Source organism: Cucumis sativus, chromosome 2, assembly GCF_000004075.3.
Source record: "Cucumis sativus cultivar 9930 chromosome 2, Cucumber_9930_V3, whole genome shotgun sequence".
Lineage (NCBI taxonomy): Eukaryota > Viridiplantae > Streptophyta > Magnoliopsida > Cucurbitales > Cucurbitaceae > Cucumis > Cucumis sativus.
In genome coordinates, this window is record NC_026656.2 from 23,666,622 (window position 1) to 23,683,500 (window position 16,879).

The window sequence follows — 16,879 nt, forward strand, 5'->3', positions numbered from 1 at the left end:
CTCTACAATGCCTACTCAATACATAAATTGAATCCATAAGTTCTACAAATATGCAATCATTACAAAATCAAATTATTTTCTAAGAATTGTGTTTTATTTGGTTTTGATAAGATGCCTAAAATCAAATAATTTTCAAATAATATATCTAAAATCAAATATTTTCCCTAAAATCAAATAGCATACCTAAAATTAAATAATTTTCCTAAAATCAAATAACATACCTAAAATTAAATAATTTTTACAACAAAATCGTGTACCCACGACTAAGTTAAATTCAACAAAATCAAGTATAATACAATAAGAAAAATACAAGGAAAGAAAAAAATATACCTTGACAGTGAAATTGAAAGCCAAAACGGAAGGGGAAGGATTTTTTTGTGAAGATGGAAAGACAGAATCACAACGAAGGAAAAAGGCTCGGTGGGAAGAGAAACGCATAATCGTGAAAAAGATAGAAAGCTCAGCGGCTAGGGTTAAAAAGTAATAAATTCGTGTACCCGATATACGACTTCCTTTAAAGTTCATGCCAGATGTGTAACAATCAACTACAACATTAAACTGCCACACAGGACGAAATGTGAGTGGAGTTTTGTACCCCGTACACGACTCCAGTCATGCATTGTGGATCGGGTCCATGATTTCGATTTGTAGACGTGTACCCGGTCCAAGATTTAGCGTGGTCGTGGATCGGGTACACACATGCCCATACCTTACTTCAAATATACAATTTACTTGTGTTAGCCGTTGTCTCATTCTGCTTTCTGTCTCTTCCATCTTCTGTACAACCTTCAAACTTACCAACTCGAGAACTTGGAGAATCAAACCTCGAAGTCAATTGAAAGAATCATGTGGGTAAGGTTTATACTTTATTTCTAAAATCAACTATTGTAAGAATCAATCGAAAGAAAGGTTCTACAAAAACAATTGAAAATTAGCAAATTTTGAACTTGAAGCACAAAAGAATATTATTATATATTCATAGCCTAGAAATTAGCATAACAACAGTAAGAAAGAAAATGCATCTTACATCAAAAACACACTATACATTTTACAATTGAATCAATTCTCTACTCATATCAAAATCACACCTTATCTCAAGGCTTAAACCATTTGTCTACGTTTCACCTTGTCAATATAACCCAGAGTGCTTTCGTTATCGTAGATTCAATATTTAACAAGTTAACAATTTAAAACAAAAAAATGTAAATGAAGAATAAAGAGTAGGGATTTAGACCATAAAATCATGATTCAAATTCTCAAACGTAGTTTCCATCTCCTTTCCTATGTTTAAGAATTCTAGGTCAAAATTTAAAGTTGTTAGCTTAAATGAGATACTTTAAATCCATACTTTGAAAAGAATATTACCTTTGCCAAATTCTTCAACTCCGTCAATTTCTTTAGTCATGTCATCCAAAGGTTTAGATTAAATTCAATTCTAAGCACAAATAATTGCCTTTGTAGTTTGAGAAGTTAATTGACTTCAAAAAGAATATAACACTTGTCCTCCAGTGCCAAAAGCTAATTTAGATGACATAGTTGATGTATGAATATTGTAGATGTCTCTAGCTACTTTGGCTAATGATCTTAAATTGGGAGGAATTAACCTTCCACCAATTTAACAAATCTAAATATTCATCTTCACAAAAATATAACATTGTTAACTAATTAAAATTAATTATTTTGATTATTGATGATCAAGGTAACTCGACCTTATTCTTAAGCTAACTATGAATTACTGTTCACACAGAATTATCCTTAGATCTGCATAGGTGAGGGCAGATCATCAGAATGGTCTAATTGACTTTCCATTTCAAGGGTAAGATCATGCTGATAGTTGGGAACGTAGGGTACAAAGTGAAATTCATTCATGTCCGCATTTAAGGTTAGTAGTTAAGTTGTTCTCTTAAGTGCTGACTCCAAGTTTTAAACAAAGGGGCCCACACTCTCATTGTCCTAAGAGGGATTCGGTTTATAGATTGAACCTTAAACCAATTGTTCATCAGATGATCGACTAAAAATTAATAAACAAAAAGTAATCTTGAGAGTAAAACATTAAATTGATCTAGCAGAAGTTAGGAATAACATGTGAATGATGAACTTACTGTGGTTATATTAGGTGAATACAAATATATTTACAGTGAAGAGAGTATAGTTGATGGTTATAATGGATAGTCCCATTATTTAACGAGTATTGATTAACTCGATTAAAAGATTTTAATCAGTTAATCTAGGATCGTTGAAGCACATGATCTGTAAGTTGATTAGGTCATTCTACTAGATCATTTCGAAATTAAACTTAGAACATAGTCATTAGCAATTCAAGTTGTTTGAATTAGTTGAGAAAATGAATCGTTAATAATATTGGATATAATTAATTATTACAAATTGAGTGTGAAATAATATTTAATGAGATTTAAATATTAGAAATTTGAATAGAAATTCAAACTAGGTCAATCCGATTGATTGGGATGAATGGTGATAATAATATAATATTAATTAGTTATATATTATTTTTATCATTTAAAATAAGATTAATTAATGTTAGTTTTATTTTAAATTTGAAATGTCAAATTTTAATAATTGGAAAAAAAAATTTTGAAAGTCAAATATTGACTTTAGATAGTGGGTTTATCCATGTTTGAGTTGAAGAATGAATAAGCTTCATGCTTAGGTGTGCTGTTAGCTCCTTCTTCAACCACAAATCCCATTAATTGTTTATGCAAAGGGTTTAACACAAGTTTTTATTGGATTAAAATGATGACAAGCTTTGTATTTTACTAGAAATTACATAGGGATTACAACTGCTCGTCTAAAAACTCTCATATTTAAATTTGGATTTTCTGGTTTAAATTTTTTTGCTGTGGTTTCACAACTTGAATTCATGCCTTTTCATAGAAATTTGAGAGATTATTTAGCTTCTCAAAGGCAAGTAATTGAAAATTTAATTTTCTCCGATTTTCTTAACATGCTCAATCCTTGAAGTCCATAAAATTAGAGCATGCTTAAGACATTCAATTTCATTATGTGCGTACTAAATTTAAGTTGAATGTTCACAAATATTTAAGTTGGAGAGCAGTCTGATTTTGGCAAATTTTCAAGCAAATCTAGCTGTTTAGAGTTGTAATCAGTCTCTTACTTGTAATCAAGCTTGTGAAAATATTAGAGAGTTATTGGTGTTGTAAATTGGTTGATTTTTTAGGTTAAAGGATGGTAAGCAAAGCTGGACGAAACAGAGGAAACTAAGTTGGTTTTCTTAGATTCATGTGCTGGAGCTAGGTTGAAGAAGAAGATTGCTGGTCCGATTCAGCTGAACCGGTTTGGCTTGGCTCAACAATTCAGCCGGTTTTCATCTAATTTTTGTCCGGTTCAAGCTATTTTGAAGTGGTTCGGGCCCTTTTGAAGCCTTCCGGGTCTGGTTCGAGGCTTATTATTAGTTACATTATTGTAATAATTTTAGTTTGTGCTTCAAAAAATTGCCAAACCAGTTCAAATTGAGCATTTTTTAAAATTAATTATCCATTAGGAATGTATGGTTTTAATTCATATTGTATCTCATATAGGTTTAAACACTCACCCTAGGATTAGCATGATTCATGCATTTATTATATATTATAATTGTTATAATATACATACTAATTTTGTTGTGGTCTTTTCCACAAAATATTTACACCCTATAAAATAATTTTGAAAACAGAAAAAGCTCACGGATGCACAATAAAAAAATACAAAAAATGCTCCATGATTAATTGACATTCAGCGGGTAATATATTTGGTAAACACTCGTTTAGATTTGACGATTCTTTGATGCATGATCGTTTCCATATCTAACTGATTTTTTTAAAAGATTTTTTTGGTACACGATCATTTATATTTTATCGTTTAAATTAGTTGCGTAGCCAAATCTAATGGTTTCTTTTTTCAAGATTCTTTTGGATAGCCATTTTTTCGAAATTTTTAGTACATCATCATTTAGATTTTATCGTTTAAATTTGAGTAGTCAAATATAAACGGTTTTTCTTTAGTACACGATCGTTTAAATTTGGTAAGTGAAATCTAAATGATTTTTTTTCAAGATTTTTTTTGTACACAGTTGTTTAAGTTTAACTCTTTTTGGTACATGATCGGTTACCCAATATCCCATTTTTTTCGATCTTTTATATTTGAAGGAAGAGAAAAAGACAGTAAAAAAGAAAAATTATATATAGAAGAAAGAAGATGAAAAAGAAGTGCAAACCTGAAATATTAAAAACGTAGAATAGCCAGGTTCATGTATTTTTTTTTGGCTTTGTTACATCCATCATAAGTATCATGATGTTGGGTTATATTTATGAAATTTTCCCTAATTTTTTTTCATAAAAATTAATATAATTGTTATATTGATTGAATGAATTGCATATGATGTGGTTTTAATTTGATTAAAATTTGTTTAATTAAATTAAGTTGTTGATTGGTTAGGTTTTTAATTTAAACTAATTTGATTAAATTAATTTAAATTAAAAAGTCTTATAATTTTATTTTATTGTTATATAAAGCATGATACATGCATGTTATAGGATTAGTTATCTATTTTATAACTGATATAAAATTAATTAAACATCCTAAAATCCACGTCAAAAATTAATAGCAATAGGTTGATATCTTTTTTTCATAGAAATATGTTGATATCTTGTAAAACTGGTTGCAAGAGGCTCGTTTGATTTGATTTTGACAAAAAGTCAAAAAAGATAGTAAAGTTGGAGGTTTTTAAGTTGACGGTTTATGAAACATCTGCTACTTGGAGGTCAAAATCGAATTTTGAGTCTAGATAACCTAGTTTTATGAGTATGCATAAGAGATGTGGGGTTATTAAAAATGATTTATCACCTAGACATCGTAGGTTAAAATTCAATATAAAAGTTATACATTGATACAACACCTAGACTTAGTTAGGTGGTATTTTTAATTAGTCGGGATATATGCCTAAGTAAAAGTAGCCTAAGAAGAATTACGTTCAATGTTTAATTTGGTTTTTCCAATTAGATATTCAATTTAACATGTTCTGAGATCTTAATGTGATTAGCTAACTAGTTATGATAGGTTTCATCTAACTTAATTAGTTTAGGTCAATTGGACTCTCTCCTAGCTTTTGTAGGAGAGATGGCTAAGATTAATTAATACAATAATGAATCGATTATCTCATCATGATTAAGATTGCAAAATAGTGAAACAACTGATCAAAGGCCTAGTTTGGAGCTTTTAATTATTCAAATCCAATTCCAGTTTACTTTTTTTGCGATTTACTTTCATTGCAGCGATCAAATCATTCAAAACCCTCCTTCCCCCCACCCCGACTTCAATCTCTTGCCACTAACATTAATTTATAGGGTTAGTTTAGGTTAAATTATTTGGTTCAGATGAAATTGGTTTGATCATATAAAGACCAAAGCTCAAAACACTAAGTTAACCATCTCTTAAAGTTGTCTAGTAGGAAGGTCACTGCTCGACAAAAACTATAAGAAGACTATAACACCTAAGTCATTAATAAGATAAATTAGCAAATTGGCTGATCATACTAAGAACGGAAATTCTCGACCCTAAGACACTAAAGTTGAAAATCCTTAGAGAAGCAATGGTCCAACAACAAAAAAATAAAAAGAAAAGAAAAAGAAACGCAACATTGGAGGGGCACATGGAGCTAAGCCAAACATACCTAACCTCCAACCAGATAATGGTTAATGGTCATCTCCATCACCACAAGAACAATATTAGTGAGGTGAGTGTTGATTGATTAAGGTAGTTTGACTAATATCTTGTCAGCATATGCATTTGAGCAATGTTGAGCGAGGAGTGATTTGAAGAGATCTTCTACCTTGCTATGAAAAGATAAGTCGAAAGCATATGTATAACCGTCTACTTCGTAGTGTGGTTAATGACTCTGTGTAGATTTACCGTATCTTAGGTATCTTATTGTTTGTCTATCATCATCAGCTCTACTTAAGTTCTCCATCCTAAATGGTGGTTGTTCACCACACAAAAGTTCTAGTTATTTCATAGCATTAAAGGACACTTTATCCAGTATAGTCTATGATTAACAGGGTGTCGATCTCTTCTTACCATCTTATGTACTCTTATCAAGTTTGTTCTCAACTTGAGTCAAGTTTTAAGGATATGGTGGCAATTTTATCCTAGGATATTAGAAGCACGTGTAGAAGATAAGTACAAAAAGTTGAAGTATAATACAAATTAAAGAGAAAAAATAAAAGTTATTTATTGGTGAAGTAGTTGTGCACTAAAAAAGCTAAGTTAAAACCAGAAAGAAGTCGAGCTAAGAGCAACTTTAAGTCGTTATATAAATATAAATTGATGAATCTTAATGAAGTTGCAAAAGATGTTTCTCCCTACCGAAGATGTACCAATCTAGGAAGTACCATGAGAGACAGAGGCCATCATCAAGACAACAAAAAATTATTGAAAATAACCAAAATGCACTTATTTTACACACTGCAACCTTGATAACCGTAAACAACCCTAATGATTACATGAAACCAGATGTAAGTGTTAGAATTAAGAGCACCGACGATCTCAAACTGGAAAATGTATAAGTAATCATCAAATAAGAGCTTTGTTTTAATTATTGTGTACTTGGCCAAATTATACATACTCTCTTGACTAACTTAGTCAAAGTGTGGTAGGCTTAGAACCACTTCAATGTGAGTATCTCTTACACAAAGAGCATCTTAAAAAACAAGGTTAGATCAAGAGAAAACGAGCAAAAGTCAAATCCACGAGGTATTCCACAATGACCACAAATACAAACGAGAATCTAGGGCTAACATGCCTTTTAATTTTCTATATTCATTTTAATGACTATTTGATGTAACGTAAAATATTTTTCTTTTATGTTCAATATTTTATTAAAAAAAATAAAATTCAAAACACTCTTTTGATTTTGTTTTTTTAGGAGTTTTCAAATTATGCTTATTGTCTCTATAAAATCTTATATGCTTTTAATCCTACTTCATGTGGTAAGCGTTTTTCCTATAGTTTAATTTTTTAAGGGCGAAAAGGGTCTATCAAAGTTAGTATATGTAACACCCAAATTTCAAGTAATTCAAATTTAATCATTTTGAATTATTTTAATTTTATTATGAATTTTAGAGAACCAGATCAACTGAACAATTGAATCGTTATTACAAAAAAGAGGCAAAAATTTGCAATTAATTTTGAAAATGCAAAAGTTTTTCCTTTTTTTTAGAGAAAAGGTATTTTGAAAAGTGGTTGACAAAACATCCACCAAAACAAGTACTATATATGTATATAAAAGCAAATACTACAAGTAGCCTTTGGGTGCCCTTTTAAAAAAAATTAAAAATATATATTATTGATAAAATAAGGAAAACGCCAACAAAGTAAAATTGAGATGAAGTCTAAGTGAATCAACTGTAAAATCAGCTAAAAGTACATAAAATAGGAATACAAGACATTGTTAACTCAGTTTCATAACACTACATTTACGTCTAAGTTTGGACTCGAGATCTAAGTTTTTTTTCTGTGAGAAATGAATCATCATTACTAAAGTTGTTATGATGGTTTATCTACGTGGAATACAATTTCATTATGATGGAATGATTTACCATGAATTGTTATGACATGCTTATAATGGAATATCGAGGGTGTTATGAAAACCCATCAGATATGTTAATTATAGTAGTATACTTATGACCTTTGAGTCTAACACTTATGATGGGTGAATGGTGATTCCATGGTATCATTACTTATGAAAGTGTGCTTTCCGCAGGTTCGACCCGTATGGCTATGACTTGTGACGACATATACTTTAGTCTTGATTGAAAGATTAACAATTTACCTAATAAGTTTAGTAGTGAATCACTTATCGAATATTATTATATTCATCTTATTCTCTACGTATATTTTTTATGTAAAGGTAAGTATACACGGAAGAATGAAAGAAGAGTCCATGATTGTGCCATATGAAATGACACTAGACAAACACTTGTGCATATATTTTTATGTTTTTAAAGGATGGTTTCGATGTCCGAACTTTGAATTTTTCTTTTTGTACTATGGAATATTTTAGGAAAATTCTTTTATTTTTGATTTTACGTTTCTAGGGGATTTCGAACCATGTCTTATAATTTTATTCTTTTACCTCTATTTGAGGAGAAAGTTCTATTTTTTTATTTGATTTTACCATAAACAAAATATCAAGCTTATGCATATCTCTATATTATATACTTGAAATATGTCCAAAGAAAAATCAGGTTTTCACAATATAGTTTCCCTTGATCAAATTTTCAAACTTTATTCATTTCCATGCCAAAGTGTGGATGAGTGAATAAAACAAAGTTTCACATTTTCTATTAATTATTTTGCACATTGTTCATATAAGAGATGAGTTGGAAGACTTTGATAACCACAATTTAATTATATTGAGCTCCACTTTTTCCTAACTTCTGATTATTAACATAAGTTTTCTTGCAATGTTTTTTTAACTTGCAAATTGTTATAACTTACTCATTTTTACAACTCAATTGCAAAATATTACTACTGAACAATTCAATATTAGTACTGACAATTCAATACAAAAAAATAATTTATAGATATAACAAAATTTAAATCGCTCTGGAGTATCAATTTAGAGAATTATAGTACTAAACAATAAAAATTTCAAACATCAAATATTTTTGTCATCCTAGTATAGTGTTGTTAGCCGAGTTTTATGGATGACGTCAAAGACATTGTTAAAAGTATTACTACTTGACAGACGAAATATTATGCCAAATATCTTTTCCATATCTATAAGCATGAATTGCATATTTTTGTATACTGTCTTCCTAATTATTTTTTTGTAGTGTGAATATTTATTCGCTCCTAAAATATTTTCTCAAAGCTAGGCATATTTATATTGTGCTCTTATTTATTTTTAGGGTTAGATATCTCGTTAGACAAGTTTGTACATTGAACGCTTTGAGCTTAGGAGTTGTCTAAGTTTTGATCTTCATGCACTGATATTAAGTATATCTTTACGTAGGTCAAGGTTGAGTATAGATCTCAAAAGAGATTGTTGTTTTGATATAGTATTTAAAGAGACCTAAATATGGTGAAGATAAGGAGATCTCACTTTTAGAGGAGCCTAAGCATGTGGTATTGAGAAGATCTAGCACAAAGCTTGAAGAATCATTATTGTGATAGTGAGGAAGAGCTCAAACTTAAGAGAAGCCTGAGTTGGAACCGAAGAGGAGACTATACGTGAGTCATAGAAAATGAAGTCTATTGTTTAAGTACTTTTATTGTAATTGCTAAATTTTGTATATGGTAAAGTTTCATTCTACCAGTACACTACCCTTAGACACGGGTGATTTTGTACCAAACTGATTTATCAATATATTTGTATCTTTATATTTATGTTTATATAATTCCCAATCTACCTTTGAATCTCAACACATAACTATAGAAAAAGAGAGTAATATCAGTTTTTGGATCACAAAAATGTGCCCATTGCAAACAATGAAGTCAGCACTAATTTCAATGACATAAATAGGAAATGAAGAAACCATATAGAACTTTGCATTGAATCACGAAACATAGAACAGAAGAACAAGAGATCAAATGAAGAAAAGTAGGGAAAAAATAAATTTGAGATGTCTTTTAAACTAGTAATGAAATTAAGATTTGTAATGAAAGATTGAGGTGAGAATGGGATTTAAAGCCCTAGTCTCTAGTCTCTAGTCTCTATCGTCATTCTTCTGCACCCACAACTGGTAGAGGAATGTTTAATGTGGTCGAAGATCGGATAGGCTACGCACGTAAAGGGAGGCCGACTGCACGGGAAATGCATGCATGCAGGTGGCATCAAGAAAGCCCCCACTAACCTCCATGCATATCTCACGTGATGCCAGGATGCATGACTAGACAAGCGTGTGCCTGTTGGCGAGGTGCATGAAAACACACCGGGTTGATACTACTCAGAGAAGACACACGCTACGTTGGTCAAAATTGAATGTAATTTTAAAATACTAGTAAAGAAAACACATGTTTAGAAACAATTTTTTTTTTAGTTTTCAATTCTTTAAGCTGTTTTTAAAATTAGGGGTAAAAAGATTGGGAAGTAAAAATTGTGAAGGGTAAAGACAACAATTTTTGATAAAAACATGTTTTTGAAAAGGAAAAGCATACCATCCGTAAAACCAATCCCATCTCTTTCAATTTTTTAGTTATGTGTAGCGTGCCCTTCAACCTCAATGCCACAAAACACATTGGCACCTGAAAAAACAAACAAAAAAAATGGGACTAATTATGAAATGAGCAGCGGATTAAGAGGGTAATGAGAAACAAATGTGGCACCAAATATTAAAGTCACTTGCCCAACGGACTTCTTGACAGAATATGAAAGGATTTGGAATTGGATGCTATTCGGATACACAGAGACCCATTTGGAGGTTGAACCAATTCGGCAATGGAATGTCTTTCCGCCCAATGAGACTGCAAGGGACAAATTTGGAATAGTGAATATTTATTGGTTTTGAAAAATAATAATTTCCCTTTTTCCTTCTCTGTTTCTTATCTTTCCGCTGGGGGTTTGCTCCGATAGTTCAAGCAGAATGACATACCCATCTCACCTTCAGAATAAAATTCCCCATTGATTCCATAATGAATTTATGACAGTTAGCGCTTCGTTTCCCGTGGAAATCAATTCTGCAACGATGGTTTTCTCACCTCTATCTTCCTCCATAAACCCAGTAACCTCTTTCTCTTTCTTCCCTCCATGTGCTATGCATTTAGCACAATTTTTTTAAGCTCGAGGTTTCCTCTACTAATGAAGCTTTTATTATTTGTCCAGAATCATCATTTTCGGTTTGGTCACAGTTGGAGTAGGACGCCTCAGAGAAGAAGGTCTTATTGTAGCATTCCTCAGGTTTGCGTCTTCCTCCTTTTCGCATTTGATTACTCTTTGGTGATCCTTGTTGAGTACAACGAATGTAGGGTAGAATTTTGGGGGGATGGTATGCTTTGCGTTGAAAATATCTGTGTGTTCCTCCTTGATCACTTAGCTAAGCTCTTGTTAGTGTATTGTATCCTTTAAGAATGTGTAGACATTAGTTTTCTCCTTTTATTTTCATTCCGTTAACTCTAATAGAAAATGATGGTGGGTGCTCGATACTCAAACTATGGTTCTCCAACAAGATATTTCATTTCTCTACTTCATGAACTGTGTGTTTTTGCTGCTGTTAAGAAATTGGCAATCAAATATAAATAGAAAACGTAAATAGTATAAATACTTTTTACACGATTCGTAGAGGGAGAGAGCAATTTTTAATTGGAGAGAAAAAAAAAAAAAATTATAATTCAAGAGGCATCAGTAGAGTTAGAGATAGAAAGTTTATATAGCACGTTCCTCTAAATTTAAATTTATAAATAACTAAAATAACATAAATTCAAAGACTCAAAGTATTCTAACAGTTGTTTTCAAAGCTCAAGATGGACATTTATTTATTGAGAATGTCTATTTTCAGCTGAAGCTCAATTTGATAAGACTTATTTCCCCTGGTAACTCAAATCATTGTCCTAAATGTAAAGGATCTATTTGATATGTGCGTCTCTGCCAAGAAAATGTCAGATTAATGTTTTTCAAGAGTGAAACCTGATAGACCCCTAACATACATCAATATAGTAGAAGAGGGAAGAAACAGAGAGAGGCCACGGGTGGATGCACGTGCAAAGAAGAATAAGCTGAGGAGTCTGTTACTTCATAAGTCGGTTAGTATAAATAAGCTTTAGAGGTAAGGAGGGAAAGGGAGTTAGTCAGTTGTGATATTAGGCTCGTGGTCTTCCTTGAAAGATAGGATAGCAGAGAGAGAGATTGTCATTCAAATTGAGATCTTCTCAATTCGAGATTCTTGTATTTCGATTCTATATTCTAAGCAATAAACATACATTACTTAATATCAAGAGGAGTTCCATCAAAACCATCATGCTATATATATGTTAATTCTTTCATTTTTCTTGCAGGAAACGAACATTGTTGAGCCAAAGCACAATGAAGACAGGTCAAGGAAAAAACATCCCACCAAGAAAGTAATTAGAGAATCTTCAATCTCACAGGAAGGTAGTCCCCCTCCTCTAGTTAATGCATTGAAAGTTTCAGCTCAGCAAGATGCTGCTCGCTTTCACTTTCCTGGGCATAATAGAGGGAGAGCAGGGCCACCATCATTTACTCAGCTCATTGGTCTGAAACCATTTATGCATGATTTACCCGAGCTTCCAGAGCTGGACAACCTCTTTTGTCCAGAGGGTCCAATTTTAGAAGCACAGCAGCAAGCAGCAAAACTTTTTGGAGCATCAGAAACATGGTTCCTCGTTGGAGGAACCACATGTGGAATTCAGGCTGCAATTATGGCAACTTGCTCACCAGGGGATCATATAATTCTTCCGAGAAATTCTCATGTATCCGTCATATCCGCTTTGGTGTTATCCGGTGCAATTCCAAAATACATTATGCCTGTGTATGACTCCAATTGGGACATAGCTGGTGTGGTTACTCCATCACAGGCAAGTGAGTAACACTGGTTTTCAACTCATGGGTATAAACATGTCATGTAGTGCATTAAAATTTTCAAAAGACTATTGCTTAGTAGTTACTACTCCTTATCTTAGCTTAGCAAGACCACTCGCAATTTATAACCCTCACTACTGCAAAACAGATAACTGTTGGTTTGATATAATATTAAATGATGCACAAGTAAGCTTTATTTAGTGAAGAAAATCTTTCCTCAACTTTAAACCTTCAATCTTTATTAAGACGATTAATACATTGTTAATCTATAGTGTGAAAAATTTTATTGTATTCACAGATAGGTAGAGCAATCAAGGATTTAGAAGTTGAAGGTCAAAAAGCATCTGCAGTGTTTGTTACTTCACCCACTTATCATGGCATCTGCAGTAATCTGAGTAAGATTTCTCAGATATGTCATGTTAAGGGAATTCCCTTAATTGTTGATGAGGCTCATGGGGCACACTTCGGCTTTCAACCTCAGCTACCTCTTTCAGCACTCCAGCAAGGGGCTGACTTAGCCGCTCAATCGACTCACAAAGTTCTCTGCTCTCTTACTCAGTCATCAATGTTACACATGTCAGGGAATCTTGTAGACAGGGAAAGAGTTTGTAGATGTTTACAAACTCTTCAAAGCTCCAGTCCTAGTTATCTTCTTTTAGCTTCGTTAGATGCTGCCAGAGCTCAACTAAGTGATAATCCAGACAAGACTTTTAATAGGGCAATAGATCTTGCATATCAAGCAAAAAGCAAGATAAACAAGATTTCAGGTATCTCAATCCTCGAGTGTCCCATGTTGTCTAACTTCCCTGCTGTTGATCCATTAAGACTCACTATTGGTTTCCAACAACTTGGTATCTCTGGCTATGAAGCAGATGAAATACTGTACAAAAATCATAACATCGTTTGTGAACTTGTTGGGAACCAATCCATTACATTTGTCATTAACCTAGGAACATCGGAAGATGATATCGAGAGACTGGTTTCAGGTATTGAGGATGTGAGCTCTTTCGCATCAGTTCAGAGGATTGAAGGAAGAAGCAAACTAAGTGTTTCTGCACTCTTTCCTAATGTCAAAATCAGCTTGAACCCTAGAGATGCCTTCTTTGTGAAGAAAAGGAGAGAGAACATTAAAGAATGTGTGGGAAAGGTGTGTGGAGAGTTAATATGTCCTTACCCTCCAGGAATACCAGTAATGATCCCAGGGGAGATTATATCTGAGGAAGTTGTTGATTATCTGTTGCATTTAAAAGGCAAAGGTGCCTCTATTAGTGGTGCATCTGATCCTAAATTATCTTCGCTACTTGTATGCAATGTGTAAGAGACTGCAAAACGATTTGTTGAGCCTCTGCTTGAATTGATTTCGATGATGGTTTGAGTAATTTGTAGCTGAAGGATATAAACAATGCGATGTGAAGATTGATGAAGAAAAATTGTGACGAGAATAAATCTTGTGGGAGTGAAGTCGGACTCTTATTATTAGTGTTGACATTTGGAGCTGTTCCAAGATTGATTATTGTTTGCAATGCCCATGTTTTCATCAAGTGACTGCAAACCTTACCTTTTAGATGCTGTAAGTAATCCAATTACTGTATAGTTGGATATATTATTAACTATGAACTTTTGTTAACAGTAACTTCAGCTGTTCCATTTTTGTAACCAAAAAGGCCAACATGAGTTATAACAGTAAACTATAGTTTCTTTTTTTCTTTCTTTTTTTACAAACAAGCAACTAAAGGCCAACGTGAGTTATGACTTAACAACATATAACCATCCCATTTAAGTGGATGAAAGTTTGGAATGGCAACATCCATAAATAAGGACATAAGAAAACCACATATCCCTCAATATATGTTTCAAAGTAAATTTAACCATATGAAAATCACCCTCAAAAGGTGCTATAAAATCATTTCAAAATATCAGCTGATAGGTGATTTTTGTCTAAACCATGGATCGAAAATTATTTCAAAAATAGTTATTTAATTTTTTTTTCTTTTGTAAAATATTGTTGGTTAACTATTTTGTAAAATTATTTTTTAAATTCTAAATATTGAAACATGCAAAATTGTTAACAAATAAGCAATTATATATGTTTTGAATTTTCTTTCCATTTCTATTTTACATTCATTCTACTCATGCACATAAGAATTTAACAGTGAAATAAATAAAAATAGATATTTATCACAGTAATTTAGTCAAAACAATTATTTCTCAAATAGAAAATAGTAATTATATTTTAACATTTTGAAAATCAATTTCAAATATTTGAAATTCACGTTTTTAGAAGTGATTACTGAAGGAGGGAGTGTTTACACCATAATTTATCCATAGCTAAGGCTTCAAAGCTTTCCCCACCAACTGATAACCTAACTCACAGGATACCATTTCTAAATAACCAACGCAAACAAACGACAGAAGCCTACCATTAACCAAAATAAACCATGGGAATAACCACCAAATTTCTGGGAATAACGTCAAGTATCTACAAAATTCTGGTCACTGTGTTGAGATTGATGACTCGAGCTTAGAACAAACTACCAGAAAAAATAAGCTTGGAGGAAAGCCAAAGTAAGCCCACATTAGCATTCCCCAGTAGGACAGCAAACAAACCAACATCAGGTACACCCAAAGTCCAGAGGAAATGTAGGTAAAAACGAAATCTTAGTCTAGAATCAACAAAAATTATGCTCAATCTTTTCGAGGGAAAGAAAGCAAGCTTTACAGAATTAGTAACTATACTCAGAATTCAAACGAGAGAAAGATTTTGAGTAAAGAGGATGGATGAGACAGTAGAAGGCATTTATATGGGCTTCATCACAACTCAAAGAGGTGACAGGATAATTCCCAGTGAACAAAGACGGTATGTATGTTTGGTAGTGATTTTCAAAATCAATTTGGGGGTGATTTCCAGAATCACTTTAAACGTGCCATAAGACCCCTTAGGTTAGAAACAACCTGAACCTGTTAAACATTATAGCAGGAACCTACAGAAACAACTAACTCATAGACTAGATAGCATGATATACTAAGAACATGATACTCAGCCATTGCAATTTATTATCACAATTTAAAGCCAAGATTTAAATAATAGAACATAACGAAAGATAATAGAATCAAGTCATACAATGGTGACTAAATCCTTGATCAATTCCTATTAACTTGAAAGAAGAGGAAGGAAAAACAGGCATTACAAAATGGGGCTTTTCATAGTACAACCCATATCAGTCTTGAGGGATCACGGATCAGATAGCGGAAATAAACCCTAAAACCGTTCAATTATTTGAATAAACAGACAATACTCAGAAAAAACGAAGCGTACCAAGATTCATACCGGTGAAGTAAATCAGATATTTGAGAAGAAATAAAAAAGAAAAAATAGATCAAAACTTTCACCTCAAACTATTACATGTCTTCTGTAGTTCAAGCATGTGAACATTATACCCAAACTTACCTAAAATTTATACGCTAACTAGCCCCCAACAAAAACATCCATATAAAACAAACCCGATCCATGATGGAAGAAAGTAATCAAATCAAACGGGGCTGAGGAGTTGGGAGAGCTGAGGTTTAGGCTCGGAGTTCATGCCGATGATGATGACCAGAGGAATAAAGCCGTAGTGGGTGACGACCTTAGCTTTCTTTACGGCCCATGTAGTCCACTCCTTGAAGGCTTGAGTAGCGGATTTCTCCTCAGATGACTTAGATGAAGACTTGGAGCTTTTACCCTTGCTCCTAAGAGAAACCTTCGACGCCATTGATGGGAGAATTTGATCTCTGCAAAATGCTGGAACCTTCCTCTTGTTCTGGTTGATTTGAGCGAATGAATGTATTCCCTATAAACCCTAATACACCACACACGTGGACCGGTTGCCTTGTGAGTTCTTAACTGGCTATTCCCGGTTAACCGTGCCACCACACTCCCTAATTATTCGCAGTTAATCAGTATTACTAAAATGGTTTTACAATACAATCTTAAGTTTTAAACAAACGAACAAAAAACTCTTTTTCTTGAGCAATTTTTTAATGGAAAAACAAATTCTAATCAATACTAAACTTATTTTTTGTTTTGGTATCAAAAATAGTGGATAACCGGTACAAATACAAGTTTGACGCTTCTTTATTTAAGATAAATAGTAAAAAAACGATCGAAAAAAAAGCATAAAAATACATTTAAACTTTTAGTAATTGGGATGCGTTGGTTCCTTGATATTATGATCTCGGGGTATCTCTTTGTAGAATTTTGTTAAATCAAGGAATATTCATATCAATGCCAAAATGAGGTATACTATCAACGCTTGTTCTAAAAAAACGGGGTGGAGAGATGTCGAA

At 32.6% G+C, this 16,879-nt stretch overlaps 2 protein-coding genes across 2 annotated transcripts; one reads left to right on the plus strand and one right to left on the minus strand.

Moving 5' to 3' along the window:
* Nucleotides 1–10,446: 10,446 nt before the first annotated feature.
* Nucleotides 10,447–14,259, plus strand: LOC101211215 (arginine decarboxylase). Its single transcript, XM_011651721.2, has 4 exons — nucleotides 10,447–10,739; nucleotides 10,841–10,915; nucleotides 12,010–12,549; nucleotides 12,852–14,259. The coding sequence occupies exons 1-4, from the start codon at nucleotides 10,659–10,661 to the stop codon at nucleotides 13,869–13,871; spliced, it is 1,716 nt and encodes a 571-aa protein (XP_011650023.1). The 5' UTR covers nucleotides 10,447–10,658; the 3' UTR covers nucleotides 13,872–14,259.
* A 1,417-nt stretch (nucleotides 14,260–15,676) lies between these two features.
* LOC101211466 (mitochondrial import receptor subunit TOM7-1) lies at nucleotides 15,677–16,377 on the minus strand. The gene has a single exon (XM_004151822.3). The coding sequence runs from the start codon at nucleotides 16,303–16,305 to the stop codon at nucleotides 16,084–16,086; it is 222 nt and encodes a 73-aa protein (XP_004151870.1). The 5' UTR covers nucleotides 16,306–16,377; the 3' UTR covers nucleotides 15,677–16,083.
* Nucleotides 16,378–16,879: the final 502 nt, after the last annotated feature.